General features: G+C 38.1%; 2 protein-coding genes across 4 annotated transcripts in view; one reads left to right on the forward strand and one right to left on the reverse strand.

The window, feature by feature from the left end:
* Window positions 1–8,922, reverse strand: part of LOC117381510 (histone demethylase UTY-like) — a 52,822-nt gene extending 43,900 nt beyond the window's left edge. For both annotated transcript variants that reach the window (XM_033978502.1, XM_033978495.1), the window contains exons 1-2: window positions 8,356–8,922; window positions 8,163–8,226 (exon numbers count right to left, since the gene is read on the reverse strand). In XM_033978502.1, coding sequence (XP_033834393.1) covers window positions 8,163–8,226; window positions 8,356–8,588 — 297 coding nt within the window. In that variant the 5' untranslated portion in view covers window positions 8,589–8,922. The remainder of the gene's footprint in view (window positions 1–8,162; window positions 8,227–8,355) is intronic.
* A 772-nt stretch (window positions 8,923–9,694) lies between these two features.
* On the forward strand, window positions 9,695–16,727 carry LOC117381598 (FUN14 domain-containing protein 1). Of its 2 annotated transcripts, none has more exons than XM_033978595.2 (5): window positions 9,695–9,814; window positions 11,829–11,988; window positions 14,447–14,522; window positions 15,683–15,817; window positions 16,630–16,727. In XM_033978595.2, the coding sequence occupies exons 1-5, from the start codon at window positions 9,790–9,792 to the stop codon at window positions 16,705–16,707; spliced, it is 474 nt and encodes a 157-aa protein (XP_033834486.1). In that variant the 5' UTR covers window positions 9,695–9,789; the 3' UTR covers window positions 16,708–16,727. The 2 variants fall into 2 exon arrangements, with proteins under 2 accessions (XP_033834486.1, XP_055082910.1); XM_055226935.1 differs by having other exon boundaries at window positions 15,683–15,811.
* The last annotated feature ends 2,260 nt before the right edge of the window (window positions 16,728–18,987 follow it).

Raw genomic sequence — 18,987 nt, forward strand, 5'->3', positions numbered from 1 at the left:
TGCATGCTGCTTCAACAGCATCTTATCTGCAGTTAATTTTTGTGAGAGACAAGCGCAGAGCCTGAACACGCCTCATGTTTGGATTGGCATGACCACTTAGTGCAGGTCAGTTTTGTGTGACCACCTCCAGCCAAACTGTCTCTACACTCTCTCTATCCAGGGGCCGGGCTCTGCTACGTGAGCAACTGGCGTCGCCAGAACTCATGTTTTCTTAAAAGGTCCTATATTACACAAAATGAAGCTTTATAATGCTGTTGTCTCCTCAAAAACAGACCTGGAGTTGTGTTTTGTTTTATTCACACAGGTTTGAGTAACACTTTATTATTAGTCTGTCTACATATCCAAAGCTCAAAATGCTCTTTTCCACCTTGTGATGTCATGAAACAGTAATATTCATGTTAACAGTTACTTTTTACCTTTTGTTTACTAAAGATTGGCAATTCCAGGGCTGAAATTATCCAAATGATAGTAGTGAAGGTGTATGGAGTTTAAAAACACAGTGGAGCACTTCCTGTATTATGACATCACAAGGTGGAACAGAGTGTTTTCCATTTGAGAGAAGAACTCAGCCTAAATCTGCAGGGTTTGTGTGTTAAATATGTGTGAATGAATCAAAACACAACTCCAGGTCTGTTTATGATGAGGAACCAATAGAGACAAGTAAATGTAGGTAATATGGACACAGTTGACACATTTTATATTTTTCTTTTGCTACAGAGATTTTTAGTCATTCCTAGTTTGTGACGCTGTGAGATGTGGTTAAAGCTAAACATGTAATGTGACCACAGGTTAGAAGGCACCTGATTTGTCTGATATTAATACTCATGTCTTTATATATGAACAAAATAATTAGATAAAAACCCCAGGATCATATAGAGCAGGTTAAAACCAACATTTTAAGGTCAGAATGACGAGCCTGACAGCAGAGCAAGGGGCCACGCTTTTTACATAGAAAGTGAATTGCAACCAGAGCTTGAAGGAACCACCACAGTGCTCACTTCCTGTTTGCAACATGGCAGCTAGCATGGCATGTTAGCTACATCCATTTATATATTTGGCTCATGTCAATGGCATTATGCACTGGAAATATAATACCACCTTGGTGCTAGTGCCGTACCAAGGTCTGCTTTGGACCCTTCAAATGGACAATGCCGACACGCTCCAAAGCAAATCACACGTAATAACACACTATGTGTCGTAACTGAAGAAGGTTTAGGTAAAGAGACAAACATTACTAAAGGCAGCGTTTCCATTTAATACAGGAGACTATGGTGGTCTTCTTAGTCTAAAATAGCCTGGCCTGGGGATGCACTGATCCGATACTGGTACGGCGACGATACTGAAATATTTGCTGGATCAGATATCAGCCTCTAAATATCGATTCAGCCGATATCCTGTTGGACATATACACTGATGTAATAAGACTATTTAAAGGTCGTAGTTGACCCAGAAAGTCTCAAATGTTTGAACTTTTATTTACACAAAGTTGTTCTGTTGTTACTCAGGACAGACATAGCTCCATAACACATTTGGATCAGTTTTGTTTTGTTTATTTCTACGTAATGAAAAAAAAGAGAGCTGTTTTCAGCCTCGGCTCTGGTATCGGTTGATATCGAGTATCGTCAGATAATTAAAGCTATAGTATAGGACTCTGTATTGCACGGCGGGCGGGCCGTCGGAACGTCAAGTGGTTAACAATGAATATAATTTATTATATTATGTTGGATACATTATTTACTTTCTTCATAATAATATTGGTTCCTGCTTATTGTTGCAGTACAGTGTATTTGAGGAGCGCACCGATAAAAATGTAACAAGAGTGAACGCACACAGGGCGCGCATGAGATGAGTTAAGTTGTTGAATAAAGAAGAGCTCTAACTTTCCTGCTGTGTTTGTCTATTTAAGCAAAGAAGAAGCAAGAATATACATCGTATTAAATCTAACTGTAGCCCACCAAATCACAGCCTCAAGAGACTGAAGAGAACAATATATTAGAGTTACATTTACATAAATGTTGGATCGCAGTGTGACTCTGAAGTGCTGTACGTTTGCATGTTTTCTCCCTGACAAAACCTACAATGTCGATGAAACGTTCTGCACCAAGAAATTTCAGAAATGCTTTGGACTTAACTGTTTCTCTGCATGGAGAGGCGCCTCTGTGGATACCGCTGGAGCAGAGGCGCATTAACAACACATTTAAAATGATCATTGAGGAAGGATGATATAATATATGAAGGTTTGAACTTTGAGAGTGTTTAAACAAGAGAGAAATGTGAGAAATGTGTGGTGAGGGGTTTTACAGCCTTAAAACATAGAATAATTGTAAAAAAAAATAAATCTGACTACTTTGTGGATTTCGCCTATTGCGAGTTATTTTTAGAATGTAACCGCCACGATGAACAAGGGAACACTGTATACTGACATAACAAAATCAGACTTAGTTGCTCATTGTATTATCATAAACCTATAAAAGAGACACACTGGTCAAAAACTAATGCTTAAAAATTAAATATAAGAAGTAAGTGACATTTCCACAAAGTGAAACTGAAATGAAATAGTCTTAACAGAATCTATGGGAACATTGCTAAAGAATATTTACTTTTGCCATCAATCAATATTTTAATGATGTTCAAGTATAGTAAATCTGATTGTCTAATTCTTACCAATACATAGCCAAAATTGAAAAGTCCTGCACCAGACTAATTTAGCTAATCGTTATGCATGACTGAGCAATAGCCCTAACCTTGTCTATTCTTTTAAATACAAAAGCTTTGATTGTATGCAGATTTAGGCTAAATATTTTCAATGTATTCAGTGATGCATTGAAAGCTTCATATCATTCAGGGGCAAAGCAGAATTTTGCCAGTGCTAGCAGCAATTAGCCTGCTAACAGAGTTACTTTAAGGTTGTAACAAAGAGAGAGACAGCGGCCAACTGACTTAAATCCAAGATTAGCTTTACGATATTTTATACTGGGGCCAAACTAATTTCACTTTAAATCAGATACATAGTGCTTGTGTCTCTATACCTGTAATCTCTGACAGCCATGGATTAGCATGTTATAATTTGCACATTTTAAATCACAATATTCATCTAAAACGACTTAATAAAAGAAACAAGTCCACTGTTGCCGTAAACATCATCACAACAAAGTGACGCATTTTTTAAAATTTATACCAGAGTGACTACACGACGCTGCCGAATCCTACAAGTAACACTGATTAAGAAAATAAAACTTGAGAAGGAAGAGCATAGTGGGTGTGTAGGTCGCAGTGGGCGTGTACCGGTGGAGGTGAAAACGGGGGTAGATCAGCAAAATGGCGTCTTCAAATTAAGAGATTAAACATTACTCAAACATGAATCACTCCAAATACAACTTCAGAGGCTCAATAAGAATAAATGACGAGAACATGGATAAAGATCTGTAAAGTCCAGTTTACAGAACAGGTGCACTTTAAGAGATTCCGCTCTTTAAGGTTAAGGTAAACATTGTGAACATTGCATTGTCCCCATAAGGAAATTTGTCCTCTGCACTTGATTACACAAATAATATAGGGCCGCTTGAGTGTGGCAAAAATAATAATCCCTATTATTTCCTCATAATTTAAATTAAATTGGTAATTCAAGGCTTTTAGTTTAACCTGAGCTGGAGACAGGTGAGAGGTCAGAGGTCAAAACTCAGGTGAATTTCTCTGTGTAAATGTCAGACTGCACATGTGTGGACCTGGTTTATAGTTCATATCTCTGTGATCACTGGACCTATCCACTTGGAACAAAAAAACAAAATAGCCATTATTAAACCCTAAAGACGTGATTGTGGTCAGCTGAAAAGACTTTAAACGTAAGATTAATATGACAAGTTTGTGAAGCCAATCACAAACTAATAATAATAAAATATAATAATAATAATAATAATAATAATAATAATAATAACGAAAAAGTTGGAGATGTCTTTTAAAACAGTGAGTCTTACATATTATAATAATAGTAGTATAATACTAATAATCGCCCCTGCCCTCTGTCTGTAATTATGGCATCATCAAATTATAGAATAGGAGCGCAACCTATCGATACTTTGCAGCTGATGCCATCAACATACCCTGTGGTTATGCCTAACAGCTGGCACTGCTCTGTCTGAGGCTTTGTTACTCAAGTTGGGCTTTAAATGTGAGCATTATTTTAACACAATCTGACCATAAAGAAGAGAGTTATAGAAGAGAGTTATCTGAACTCCAACATGTGATCTGATTTGTGCTGTTAAACAAGTCCTTCTCAAATAACATTACAGTCACAAGCTAGCTAGCATTAGCTAAAAGTTTCAGTCAGTCACTCACACCTCTTTGGTAAAAATAAAATTCCTAAACATGAACCATGAACGCTCGGATTGATCACAGGGTCCTGAAAATGTAATCTAAAAACTTTTTGGTAATGATTTCAATGTATTAGTGCATTGTGTCACCATGGTAACTTCAAAAAATTCCACCATAGAAATACATGCAGTAAAGCCCCACTGTGATGGCACTGCAAAGTATCAACTGGTCAGGCTTTGTCATGTTCTGATTTAGTGTGTGTGAACTTTCAGAAGAAACCTTTTGTTACCTTCTAAAGACTATAAATATGAAGACTACAGTGAATCAAACTGCAGATATTTTCAAAAAACTTTTCAGCCAAAATATGCTCGTGCATGTGAGCACACTGTGTCTAAACAATGAGCTAGGGCAGGCTTATTGCTAAATCATGTATACTAATTTGCTAAATAATTATCTATTGTGTAATATTCAAATCCAGCACTGCCCACTGTACAGAAACAGGACTATTTGAAATTATAAGCAATTTGCAAGTGAAAGCAGACCTATTCTGTTGTAGTTGTTTCCTTCTCTTTGACCCTCTCATGTAAGTTGTAATTGGAGTGATTATTGTTCTCCAGTTTAATTTTCGTTCTCCAGTTTAATTTTCTTAACCGGTGATACTCGTAGGACTTGGCAGCATCACGTAGCTATTTTGATACAAATGAAAAAAAATCATCTGCTCGCTAGTGTGAGGTTCAGCTATCGATAGGGGACGCCAACAGCATGTGGCGCTTTGTTGTGATGACGTTTACGGCGACCTCAGCTCCCACTGGACACTGCAGTTTCCTAACTTGGACGTGTTTCTTTTATTAAGTCCTTTTAGATTAATATTTTGATTTAAAATGCATAAATTATAACATAATGATCCACAGGGTCAGAGATGAGAACCATAGAGACACAAGCACAATAGGGCTGATTTAAAGACGCACCAAGTAACTTTTCTAGTGGAAAGTCTACCACCTGCTTGTCTCTATGGAGATGCTTTGCCTGGAATGTTCCACAGGATAGCACTAAACCTATTTATCTCCATGGAGACAAGCAGGTAATGCTAATCAGTGGGGAGGCGGACCCGCTCACACGAATACATGTTTCTCAAGCATTAAAACAACTGTAAATGAATCATCGCAAGATAGACAGATAGAGTCTTTCCAGACATAGCAATAACATTTCCATGGAGAGAAGCAAGTGGCAGACACCCAACCAGAAAAGTTACATAAAGAACCTTTAATTTAATTTTCCAACACTTTCCCCAAAATTATGCAACCCTAAACCTAACTCTTAAAAAATGTTAACAGCAGTTTTATATTTACAGAAAAGCTAAAGTTAGCTAGTCTATTGCACTTAACATGTATTATAACATAGGTATACATGTATGTCCTAGTAATACAGAGGCAACAAATAAACAAATAATAATACGATCTTAAAGTGAGAATTGCATTGTAATTTCTAAACATTGCAAAAAAATGCATCTTTCTACAAAAATGTATGTTTAAATTTGGTGCCTCAAAATGTCATTTAGCTGCAAGCTTTCTGCAGGGATGCTACGCTAATGCTATGTGCCGCTCCATTGCAAGCTAGCTCTTATCCTAGGTTTCCCACACCACCTAGTGTCATATTAAGGATGAGCTAAAATGTTCAACTACCCTTTTCCACATTCACACCAAAATACGCTTTCAAAATATAAACTTTATAATTACCAATACTCAAATTAGTTAAATATAAGCCTACATAGATTCAGTGGGGGCTTCAGTTACAAGTTTATGGAAAAAAGAGCCAATTCAAGATGGGAATGTTGTAAACAAAAGACAATGCCACCACCTATGTGTCAGAAAGCAGATGTGTATATAGTAACTCACTATAGTAACTCTCTATAGTACGGCTGCAAGATTAATCAATGAATCGCAAAATCACAAAGGCAGCAATTTTCCTCCACAAACAACAAAATCTCTCATCTTATTCCGGATAAAACTGCTAACCCTGTAGTTAGTTCTGTACAACCATGTTCTAAAATGACCCTGTGTGTCAGATGCCCTCCCTGTGTCTCCATGTGGTCTTATTGTACATATAAAGATCTAACCCTGTAGTTTAGATCTGTACATGTTCTGAAATGTGATTCTTGTATTAGTTTGTCAATCCATATTTCAGTCTTTTTGTCAGTTCTTCTGGACGTGTTTAAATGTGAACTTTGAACATAATCCTGTTATGAAAACATATATCGCAAATCTAATTGCATTTACAAGGCTTATCTAAAAAATCTCAATATTTTTCTCAATCATTTAGCCCTACATTATATGGATACAAAAGTGTACTAATAAAACACTTTAATTGAATGAGGCACAAAGCTGAACACATTTGGCCAGGAAACCATTTGCCAAGTAACGTCAACTTAATAACGTCATTTAAAATGACCCAAATTGCCACTACTCTGTTAGAAAGTTAACATTTAAGGACTAAATGAATATCATGGGGCTATTGCAAGAAAAGCTAGTTTCACATATGTAAAACAGTAACTTTTAACACTATATACATATTTAAACTCTACATTGCATTGCCTCATGATTGCATTACAGTTTTCTTTTTTCCTCGTTAAATTAAATGTATTTTTGGCATAGCAAAGTTGAAATCAGCATGTAACATCCTTGCATATCTACATAGTTATATTGTAGAGCCTTATTATATTTGGACAGTAAAGGTTTTGAATTTTTTAGCCCAAATTACATACATTTTAATATGAGTAACAATTAATGATGATGGACATTTAGTAATTAACATTTAGTAAAATAGCAGCAAGCCTTCTTATTCAAAATAAGTAGTTATATTAGTCAAACTTGTCTATTCCATGCTCATATTTACATTTTGTGCCAGGCAATTATTTTTTTCAAATTACATGTGTCATATTTTATTTATGTGGGCATAAATTGTTATAAATAGTACCTATACATCATAGGATTATGACTTTTGACTATGACTGTTCAAGGTTGCTATATAGTTTCATAATGTTACTTGCATCATTATGTTGAAGCATATCTCTTAATATTACACTAACTCATGTGCATTTGATAAAGATGGAGATCTAGTTTAGTGGAATATTCCCAGCATAACAAAAAGATGATGTAACTGTCTTTACGTTGAAAGTCAAGCAGGTTTTTAATGGCAGACTCCAAAATGCATGTCAAAAAGGTTAACTATCAGGTTACAAGGAATAAGAGGAATGCAAGAAGAAAGAATTATGTCGAACAAAGTTACTCACATTTACATAGAATTTGCCATTGTTCGTGTTTGCCTTGTTATTGTTCTATCCATTACTCTTTTACACAGTATGGCAGTTTAGTTAATTATATAGTTTAATACTGGGTTTGCATGTGTAAATTATGCGTATATTTATCCTATTTTTGTATTCATTTGTGCACAATACCATACACAAAACGTTGAAACAAATCTATATAAATATATTAGTGAATGCTCCGATGCAGGAGGAGGTTACGTGATGTCGTTGATGCAAAACAACGTAATGCAATGTTGTTTAGAGTGTAATAGCAAGATTATTACGATTATAAGGCTGTTTTAAACGTGTTAAATGTCTAAACCCGTAGCTAGTTGTTTGCCTAGCCGCAGGTGCAAAGATGTGAAGAAGCTAACTAGCCGCCTAGCTCTGGCTGCTCCAAAAGGGCCTCACTTTGAATGCATGGGCTGGGGTTAGCTGTTTGTTTTGACAGCAAATGTGCACCCTTTTGCATTACCAAACGGGTTAAACTACTGGCAGTGTGTGTATTTGGTTTTGAAAGGGTGAAATTATGACTTAAAAACGATACCTTTATTAGTAGGGCCTTATTTCTGGCGCCATCTTCATGAAGCTTCTGAAATCCAAATAGTGAACTGCAAAAAAAGCGACAACATTGAGCACCGCTTGCACACGCAGGACAGCTTTTAACACACGCAAAAGACAAATGAAGCTTTTGTTTAACATCGTGCGCGGTTATTAGTGCACGGAGGAGCTGTCCAGACCTGTCAATCCCGGCTAAAGTGTCCCGTTCCTGCGCTGTCAGAGTCGGAAAGTCCTCTTCGGCTTCACTCGCTTTTCCCGCCGCCATTTTGTTTTCCTCATCACTACCACCACCAGCCCCAGCGCCGCACGGAGCAGCAGCAGCGGCCGAGCCCGAGCCCAGACTCCGGGCAGCGGCTACGGCAGTGCAGCTCGCAGCGGCGGCCACAGACACCCCACCAGCGCACGATTGCATGGAAAATGTGCCCACAAACTCGCACCAGTCCACCTATCCACCAAACCACACGCGTACAAGCGAAAACCGACAACAAAAACGAGCAAAAGTTTCCCCACAAGATGAAAAAAGATGCGATTCGGAATAGTAAATCTGTTAGGGGCAGTCAGTGTAGCAGCGGTGTCCGGGTAACATCCACAAGCGTCACATTTTAGGCCCAAACAAGTGATGCCAATCCTGGTTGAATGCAAACAAACAAGAATAATATCCAATGTATGTGGATTTGTGAGTAAAATGCGTTTCGGAGCGCAGATAAAGTTGTTATAATTGTGTCACCCGAGCGAACCCACGCGCTGAGCTGCACCCGCCCTCTCCTCCCGCTGCAGCCAATTACAGCGCTCAGATCACACCATGTGACCGTCGTCCTTTTAGTCTAAATATTCAACATTTAAGCCAAAAAAAAGCTTATTTCAAGGCCTAGAACGTTTTAAAACTCTTATATGCAACATTTGGCGTGTACGTTTTTAATTATAGTAAACGTCAAGTCGGTATTTTTGCTTTGTTTTAAATAAAATGCATTATTTACAGTAATAAGTACTTGGTTACTAGTTTATAACAATGTAATTCATTTCCAACAGGATAAAACTTGTAAAACCACATTTGCGTTGCATGTGATCCCCATCGCATGGTCTCATTCCCTTCTTAATATTGTTTATTAAAAAACCTACTGGGAATACAAAAATAATGATATAGTCATAATAAACAAAATATAAATAAGTAAAACAAAATAACAATACAGTATTTGTCTGGTTGAAGCTTCAACAAAAACTATAAATACTAAAGAATAATGCAATTACAAATAATACAAAATAAAATATCTAATTCATGTACATATTTATTTTCTAATAATTAATTGAATTTAGCTTAGTTAAATGTTTGGTCATTTTAAACTATATACTGTATAACTGCTTAATACTGCTTAATACGAATAAAAACTCGATAAAAAAAAATCCTCAAAACACTGTTCTTTTTGTTCATATTTAACTTGACTATATATTACTATTTAAAACCACTAAAATATAAAAATAAATATGTAGCTTTTTAATGATAAAGTTGTTGAACTGTCTAAAATAAAATCCCATATTAAATCGTTGGTGTGACGTGGCGCAGGGGGCGTGGCGTGTCATTGTCAACATCCTGGTGACGTAAGCGCCTCTGCAAAATGGCGACGGTCGATCACAGAGAAGGTTAGTGAGTCTGTTTCGCACAAAAACACGCACATGTCTGCTTTTTAACGCTGCAGTTACACATATTTACATCAGTATTATATGTGTAATATGTGACACGATTTAATCCTTATTTTAAAAATAAAGATTCACCCGTTTTTGTCATTGTTTATGTTCGGTAGCCATTTGACGCTAGTACATGTTAGCTCATGAAATCAGGGCGTAAACAGAGTAGGCAATATATTTCAGACACTGGAATCGATACAACAGCCCATCAGAGGGTGTGTCACAGTGAAAAATATACTTGAGCCTGTTAAAATGGTTAATAATGTAATGATAATGTGTAATATTAAAATCATGTATAAAATATTTGTATGTTTGAGGTTTTGTTCCATTTTTCAGATGTCAAATGTTGAAATCTCGACTGTGGCTGCGGTTATATGTGCTCTCAAAGTTGGATTATTGTCGGATTTTTACGTTAAAAGATAATTAAAATTAAATATAAACAGTATTCCGATTATTAATTTTTAAGGAGTAGAAGTCAGATATCAATAAGCTTGTAACTGCAGCCAATGATCCAGAAAATATTAATGATATCAAAGTAATTCTACATGTATAATGATTAGTAAATAAACTGTTACAGATGGGTAGTACATTTCACTTTTATTTATAGTATGGCAGGCACCATTTATTACACAGTAAAGTGCACATTACAAGTATTTATTCAACACATATGTAATAATAAAGGGTATGCTATCAAATATAAACTAAAAAGTAACAAATTACCGATATTTTAAATGGATAATACTGGAACCATAAACAGTCTATGATTGGAACAAAAGCAAAAATAGAATTAAAAAAAATACTTAATGGGGCAATTAAAAAGCACATATATCAGATTGACTGGCTATGTTTCCATGCACACCAAAAATCCAATCATAATCTGATTTCTGAAGTTATCAGATTACTGAAGTGTCATGTAACATTCTGGACACATTCATCTGATGTGAGTAATCTGAGTTCTCTTTGATTGTTCACACCTGTGCAGGTCTTAACAAGGAAAATAATGCAAAAAAGGGCAAACTAATGTGGCAAAGACGAAAATTAAAGATTGAAAGAGTTATTTTAATATTCATTGTACTTTCTCTTCCAAAAAACAGTTGCCTTAAAAAATCCTCTGATTCACTGACACCTGGCATCAGGTAATTTTGATGGTCAGCTTTCTATTGTGCAGTAAACATACACCAAAAAGATGTAATTATTGGGTTGTCTCATTACTATAGTTATTTACATTTAAGTGGCTTTTTAAATAACTATAAATAAATAACTGTAAATAACTACTACTGTCAAAACTAATAATCCTTTAATTCATGCTTTTATCAGCTATCGTTTGGATTATTGTAATGCTCTTTATATTGGTCTGAACCAAACTTCTCTCGCACGGCTTCAACTTGTTCAAAACGCAACTGCTCACCTTTTAACTGGTACAAAAAACGGGAAGACATTACACCTGTCTTGATCTCCCTACATTGGCTCCCTGTCTTTTATCGAATTGACTTTAAAATCCTTTTGTTTGTCTTTAAATGCCTCCACGGCCTCGCTCCACAATATCTGTCCGACCTGCTTCAACCTTATGCTCCTGCTTGCTCACTCAGGTCTGCAGATCATTCTCTGTTAGTGGTTCCCAAAATGAGGAGGAAACTTCGAGGGGACCGTGCCTTCTCTGTGGCTGGTCCCAAACTGTGGAACGTGTTGCCCCTGCACCTTAGACAGGCTGAGTCACTTAGTACTTTTAAATCAGCTCTTAAAACACACTTTTTCTCTTTAGCTTTTCGTTGATATGTTGACTTTTATAGTGTGCAGTTTGTAGTTATTTATTTATATGTCTGTCATTTATCTGTGTTTTTAAAATGTCTGTTGTGTACTGCACTCTGGTCAACTCTGTTGTTTTTAAAGTGCATTCGAAATAAAGTTGGATCGGATTGGAGTTGGGTAAATGTACCCACTGGTTAAATAGCCTCTCTTGTGATTTCAGAGGAGGGGGAGAGTGAGGACGAGGTGTACGAGGTGGTGGATCTGACAGAGTATGCGCGTAGACATCAGTGGTGGAGCCGCGTGTTCGGGAGCAACTCAGGACCCATCGCTGAGAAGTATTCTGTCGCAACCCAGCTCATGATGGGAGGGGTCACTGGATGGTACGGATATCTTACGTATTTGCCACATTTCGACTGCTGGGGTTCAGATGACATTAGAACATTCAGTAGTCTAATAATATTTTTATAAATACAGTTCAAGAAAAGTAAAGTTTATGTAATGGATAACTGTATGTCATGTCAAATCACTATTTCATCTTTGCACTTTTTCTCTCTTCAATTTAGCATAGAGATATTACTATATACTATATTTTTTAATTCTTCATGTGCATGCACAAATCTGTTTAATTGTGCTGGATTTGACACAATTCTCTACCATTTATGTTTTGCTCTTCGTTATAAGATGATGTAATGTATGAGTTACTGAGTCAAAGTTATTTCCCTTGTGGATCAGTAGTTTGTCTAAGATGAGGCCAGGTAAAAGGATTTTGTAGCACAGTGAGTTCTTGGGTCTAGTCATTAATAGAAATGATCAGGTTCAACATTTGTGAATTTAACTTTTGGATATTTCAACATAAAGTACAATGTGATCAGTAGTGAAAACTGGCTTTTCCCCCATCTGGGAGTATGACATCGTCACATCATAGAATCTGAAAACCACCGATACTTCTTTGACTCATTTTAATATACTAAGACAGGCAGACATACTAGATATAATGGTGTAATATATAAAATAATAAATAAACTTACGAAAACACATTTCTGACTCTGAAAAATTAAAATGTGAAACAAACAAAAGCATATATCATGCTCCTTGTAATGTAATTTCTTTGAGTTAATACTATCCATCCATTTTCTTCCTCTTAAGACTTAAGACTTTACTTTATTGTCCCCAGGGGGAGATTCCTTTCCAAATACACAGAGCACGTCTTACATACACAGAAAAACACCAAACATCACAGTCACATAAACACATTACAAAAACAGACATTATGCCTCAGCGGGGCCTGTTGTTTAAGAAGGCAATGGCTGCTGGGATCAGGCTTCTACCGAGCCGTGCCCTCCTGCACCTGATCGCCCTATACCTCCGTCCTGAGGGCAGAGGGATTATATTAACCGGGGCCAGTTTGCGGGGGCAGCAGTCTAAGCAGGGACTACCAGACTTCACTCACACCAGACACGTCCTCCAGCTCCTCTGGTGGGCCCCCAAGGCATTCCCAGGCCAGCCAACAGACAAAGTACCTTGAGCGCGTCCTGGGTCTTGCCTGCCACGCTGGGTTCCGGGTGCGTCCAGGATGCATCCTGAACAGATGCCCAAGCCGCTTCAGCTGGCTGCTCTCGACGTGTAGGAGCAGCTGCTCTACTCCGAGCTCCTCCCATGTGACTAAGCTCTTCACTCTATCTCTAAGGCAGTGCCCAGCCACCCTGCGGAGGAAACTTATTTCAGCCGCTTGTATCCGTGATCTTGTCCTTTCGGTCATGACCATAGATGAGGGTTGGAATGTAAATCGACAGCTTTCCCTTTCGACTCAGCTCCTTCTTTACCACGACAGTCCGATACAGCGACCGCATCACTGCAGACGCTGCATCAATCCGCCTGTCAATCTCACGCTCCATTGGCCTGGCCTTGGATTTGGGGGAGCTGATTCTCATCTCATCTCACACTTGGGTGCAAACTGCCCCAATGCCTGCCGCACACTTGGCCCGCCAGTACTTTTCAGCTGCCTCAGGAGTCCCACAAGCCAGCAAGGCTCAATAGGACTCCTGACGGCATCCTTTATTTCCAGTGTCCACCACCGCATTCGGGGGTTGCCCCCGCGACAAGCACCTCAGACCTTATGAACACAGCTACGAGCAGCCACCTCGACAATAGAGGCAGAGAACATGGCTCACTTGGAATCCATGTCCCGAGCTTCTTCCAAGATCTGGGAGAAGCTCTCCCGGAGGTGCAAGTTGAAGGCCCTGCCAGATGTTCCAACAAACCCTCACAGTACTCACCAGGTGGTGATCAGTTGACAGCTCTGCCCCTCTCTTCACCTGAGTGTCAAAGACGCGGCCGGAGATCAGATGACACGACAACAAAGTCGATCATCGACCTCCGACCTAGGGCATCCTGTTGCCACGTGCACTGATGGACACCCTTGCGCTCGAACATGGTGTTTGTTATGAACAAACTGTGACTAGCACAGAAGTCCAATAACAGAACACCACTTTGGTTCAGATCAGGGAGGCTGTTCCTCCCTATCACCCCTCTCCTGGTGTCACTGCTGTTGCCCACGTGGGCGTTGCCCTGTCTCCAAGAAGGCCGGGTACTCTGCACTGCGTAGGCCAAGACAACAGTGACCTGTCCCCAACCTGAAGACGCAACCCTCTCGTTCACCAGGGTGAACTCCAACACACATGGCGGCCGAGCTGTGGGTCAATAAGCAAGCCCACGCCAGCTTGCTGTCCCTCTCTGCGGGCAACGCCAGAAAAATGGAGAGTCCAGCCCCCTCAAAGAGTTGGGTTTGGTAATATTGAATAATTTATAACCAGATGTACTGTGTTTTTGTGTGTACAGGTGTGCTGGTTACCTGTTCCAGAGAGTGGGGAAGATTGCTGCGACTGCTGTGGGCGGAGGATTTCTATTGTTACAGGCAAGTCTACATAATAATAAAAATAATAATGATAATAATGATCATCATCTTCATCAAAAAACAATAAAAATAAATGTTTTTCTGGAAAGCCACTTTATTTCAAACATGATTTTATCGTTATTTCTCAAACTAGCCCAGACTGCTCCACATTAAATGTAATATAGCAGGGGTGTCCAAACTTTTTTCACCAAGGGCTACATATTGAAACATATTTGAAGCGGAGGGCCACAGACCAGTGTCGATACAGGGAGTCAAATGATGCATTTCACACAGATTTGACAGCGACATTGTACCTTTAATAAGACTTGGAAGATTATTTTTTGGTCTGTGTCACAATGCAATGTGATGTTATTCCGGTTATAGAGGTAAAATCTCTTTAATTTGTGCTAAAAAATAGTTCCTGATCAATTGGGCCAGTTTAGGAGGAGGCATGAGGACCAACAAAAATTGGCCGCATTTGGCCCCTGGGCCGTAGTTTGGACAGCCCTGTAATATAGTGTTTTGTGAACATGAATATTAGAATAAGTTCTTAAGAGTGATACGTTTCAGATGTTTTGGGGCTAACTGAAATTAACTTAAAACAATCATCAGCTTTTAAAAAAAATGTATTTTTGTAGATTGATTGGCTTCTATTAGTGCTGTCACAATGCTAAAATTATAACACTAAAAATACTTAAATTTCAGAGTTGACTTCTGTACTATGGTATGATACTACAATAATGATCAAAAGTGTTGTTGTTTTTTTTGTTTTTTTCTTTAATAAATGACAATGTAATTTTCCACACAAAATAATAGTTAATATTAATTAATATTAACATGTGGTTCAATATTTGTTTTGATATAGACCGGATCTAGTTTAAAAAAGGCTACATTTTATCTAAATGATTTAATATGTTTCAGTATCGATACTTGCTCAAATTAGTGTCTGGCATTCTTCATGTCATTTGTCATTTGACTGCTGTATTTTTAACCATAGTTATGATATGAATTTGCCCCACGTCTGAGCACTATAAAACTTGTAGACAGTGTTATCTCCACTGTAACATTAGTGAGTATAGGCCCATAACCTGGATCTCTTATCAACGCACCATAAATCACCAGATACTATAGAGTGAGAAAAATACCAGCAAGATAGACTAAAAAGAACTCTGTGTTTCCAGATTGCCAATCACACTGGTTACGTGCAGATCGACTGGAAAAAGGTGGAAAAAGATGTGAACAAAGCCAAAAAGCACCTTAAAAAACGAGCCAATAAGGCAGCGCCTGAAATCAGCACATTCATAGAGGAGGTAAAGGTAGCGCAACTTTTTCATTAAGGGTTTGTCTGTTTGGGGAAAACGGAGACTTACCATTTTAATATCTGTTTATTCAACCTTTATTTATTCATTTGATACATGGTAAATACAAATAAGGATTTGATTTGAGTTAAAGGTACACTATGTAACTTTTTGGAGGTGGCACGTCACATGTAAGTTTCCATGGAAAAGGAAAGTTAAAACCATACTCCTTGAAAATGGATACGCTTAATGCCATGCAGTGGAATGGAACAACTTTTCTGTGGAAACGGGCAGTGAAGCCCACATCCAGGCCAAATAAGAGTCAGGTTTGTGGAGATACAAGCCCACTCACATTTTCTCAGTGCAATAAAAAATAAGTAAAGAAAAAAAACATGCATTTATTTTAATCTTTTTTGGGTAAAAAGTTGCATACTGTGGCTTATTTCTAGCGGAATTGGCGAATTATACATTTTACGAATGTTTTTTGTTTTAAACATGAAACATACATGTGTCTGTAATGGTCCAATTTTGACAATTAAATAAACTTGCTAAATAAAATCAGCTTTCTAAATAAGTAGGTTTTAACACAATATTTCAAATAAGAACAAATTTAAAACAATCTGACAAAATTATATATAAACTGACAGAGAAGACACTGAACTTTGTGCCAGTTTTTGTTGGATAGGCCCAGTGATCAGAGATATTAACCATAAACCAGGTCTAAACCAGGTCAAAACTAGGTCTGTTTCATGTGGATAGGCCCAGTAGTTACAGATAACCATAAACCAGGTCTCCAGTCTTTCTAATATTGTTTTCAATCTTTTTCACAGGCAACAGACTTCATCAAAAGAAACATTGTCTTGTCCAGTGGTTTTGTCGGTGGATTTTTCTTGGGGATCGCGTCATAAAAACTGTTTCTCCATCTCCCCCTCCTTTACTGTGAAATCACTACACAAGTCACTTTATCCTGTATACTTTATATACTTTACCTCATTACTTAAACTAGCGTCTCCGAGCCTGTTTTGATATCAGTCAGCCCTTCACTAACATCTTAAAGTCTCTGATTTTCACTGTCTTAAAAATGTGAAAAGCAGAACTAGTTCATTTGAAACAGTTTGTACTGTCCAAGGTTATTCCTTACTTACCTTATGTTTTCTGAACATCCTAATTATTCACCATGATGAGTTTATAAGCACTTTTCACATCTCTCAGAGACCAGAGTAATCACCGTTATGCTAACAGTGCTCTTCCTGATTTTTGGACAGTAAAATTCTTTGTAACTAGCAGACAGTACACAGCAGACTTGTTCTGACCCCCAGAGCCACGTCTACAGTGTGTGTATATATTTATATAAATATCTGTACTGGGGCCAGACACATTTTGCTCAAATACATTGGCGGGAAAACTGCTGTTAAGTTCTTTCTGTTCAAATAAACTTGCTAAATAAATAGGTTTTAACAAAATATTTTAAACCAGCTAAAACAATCTGATAAAATATGTATTTATATATATGCTTCAAAGTCTGGCTTAGTCTAAGGGTCTACATTTCTTGTTGAGAAACACTGGTTTAAATCACTCCATCATGTACTTGAAGACAAAAATAAGTGCGGTATCTTCATGTGGCTTGGCGTGTAGTGACTAGCTGGCGATTACATACTGTAGCTTTACTATTTGTTTTGTTCAAGTTGCCAAAAGAAAAATTTAATTTTGGGGAGTGAATGTTGAAGAATGTAAGAAAAGATGCGAGTTTATTCCAGTCGGACTTGGTTGGAATATCAGATATCAACCGTGTAAATATTTCACATGGGAGAAGTTATATGAAGTTTAAAGGAGCAGTTAGTAAGTTAGTCAAGATAGGAGTAGCAAAGGACTAACTCAGGTCTTATACTGGTCTAAATGTCCATAAGAAACTAGGACTAACCCAGATCTATACCAGGTCTAAACTCCTTGTGCAACTGTATATTTAATAGAAGTAACTAGGACTTGACCAGATATGGACATAGGACATACGAGACTTAACCAGGACTAACAGACCAGGACTATGGAACAAAGCTGGACTCAACCAGGACTAACACAGATCTATTCAGTAAAACCAGGACTGAACCAAGACTGAACCAGGACTAACCCAGGACTAACCCAGATCAATCAAGTAAAACCAGGACTGAACCGGGACTGAACCACATCAGTGCAGTAATATTCCGAGTGCTGTTTGTGTTGAGAAATGTGACTTTATGAAATACTCCCGACATTTCCAATTGGTATTTGAAATTTCATAACAATATGTAACTTTTTGGTTTGGCCACCTGCTTGTCGCCATGGAAACGTTATTGCATTGCCTGAAATGTTCCACAGTATGGCATTAATCTGATCTGTATTTTATTAGTTTTATTGCGCAAAAACAGAATTGTTACTGCATATTCGCCTTCACCTGCTCATCTCCATGGAGATTTTAGTGTAATGCCACATTTCAGGTAAAGCAGTGACACCTCCTTGAAGACACCAGAAAAGTTACATAGTGTAGCTTTTAAAATAGTGCTCTAGTCTTGTGCCTGCATCTTCATTTCGCTTTTGAACACTTGATACATCTCCAAATGTATCACACACACATCAAACATGCATGCTATTCTTAAACATAAATCTTTCTGTCTTTGGTTAAACTCTCAAAATTGGGTCAATTAGCATAATATCCTAATATGTCCCATGTATTTTGCCACATTTCTCCACTGCTCTGTGCTCTAATGACAAGCTGCTGTACACAAGTTACTGCTGTAGCAGAGTCAAGCTGCCAAAACTACAGATGATCTGCTAAGCTACTGGAAAGTTGCTCACTTCCAAATACTGAGCTCTGCACAGTAGCACCAGCAACCTCACTGTTAGCGTCACTACTTCTCTCCAGTTGTATTTTTATGACGATTTTGCTGAGTCTGGCTAAAATGAATAAATATTTAAAGATCAGGCAGTGGACAGGGAGCTGCGGGAGGGTCAGAGGTTAGGGGGTTAAGGTCACAAAGTGGACAGGGAGCTGCGGGTGGGGAGGGGGTCAGAGGTTAGGGGGTTAAAGTCACAAAGTGGACAGGGAGCTGTGGGTGGGTCAGAGGTTAGGGGGTCAGGGTCAGACAGTGGACAGAGAGCTGTTTGAGCACGAATAGTCACATGTTAAGAGCGGATATTGTCATAATTTCAGATGC

This window comes from Periophthalmus magnuspinnatus, chromosome 2, assembly GCF_009829125.3.
Source record: "Periophthalmus magnuspinnatus isolate fPerMag1 chromosome 2, fPerMag1.2.pri, whole genome shotgun sequence".
In the NCBI taxonomy this organism is placed as follows: Eukaryota; Metazoa; Chordata; class Actinopteri; order Gobiiformes; family Gobiidae; genus Periophthalmus; species Periophthalmus magnuspinnatus.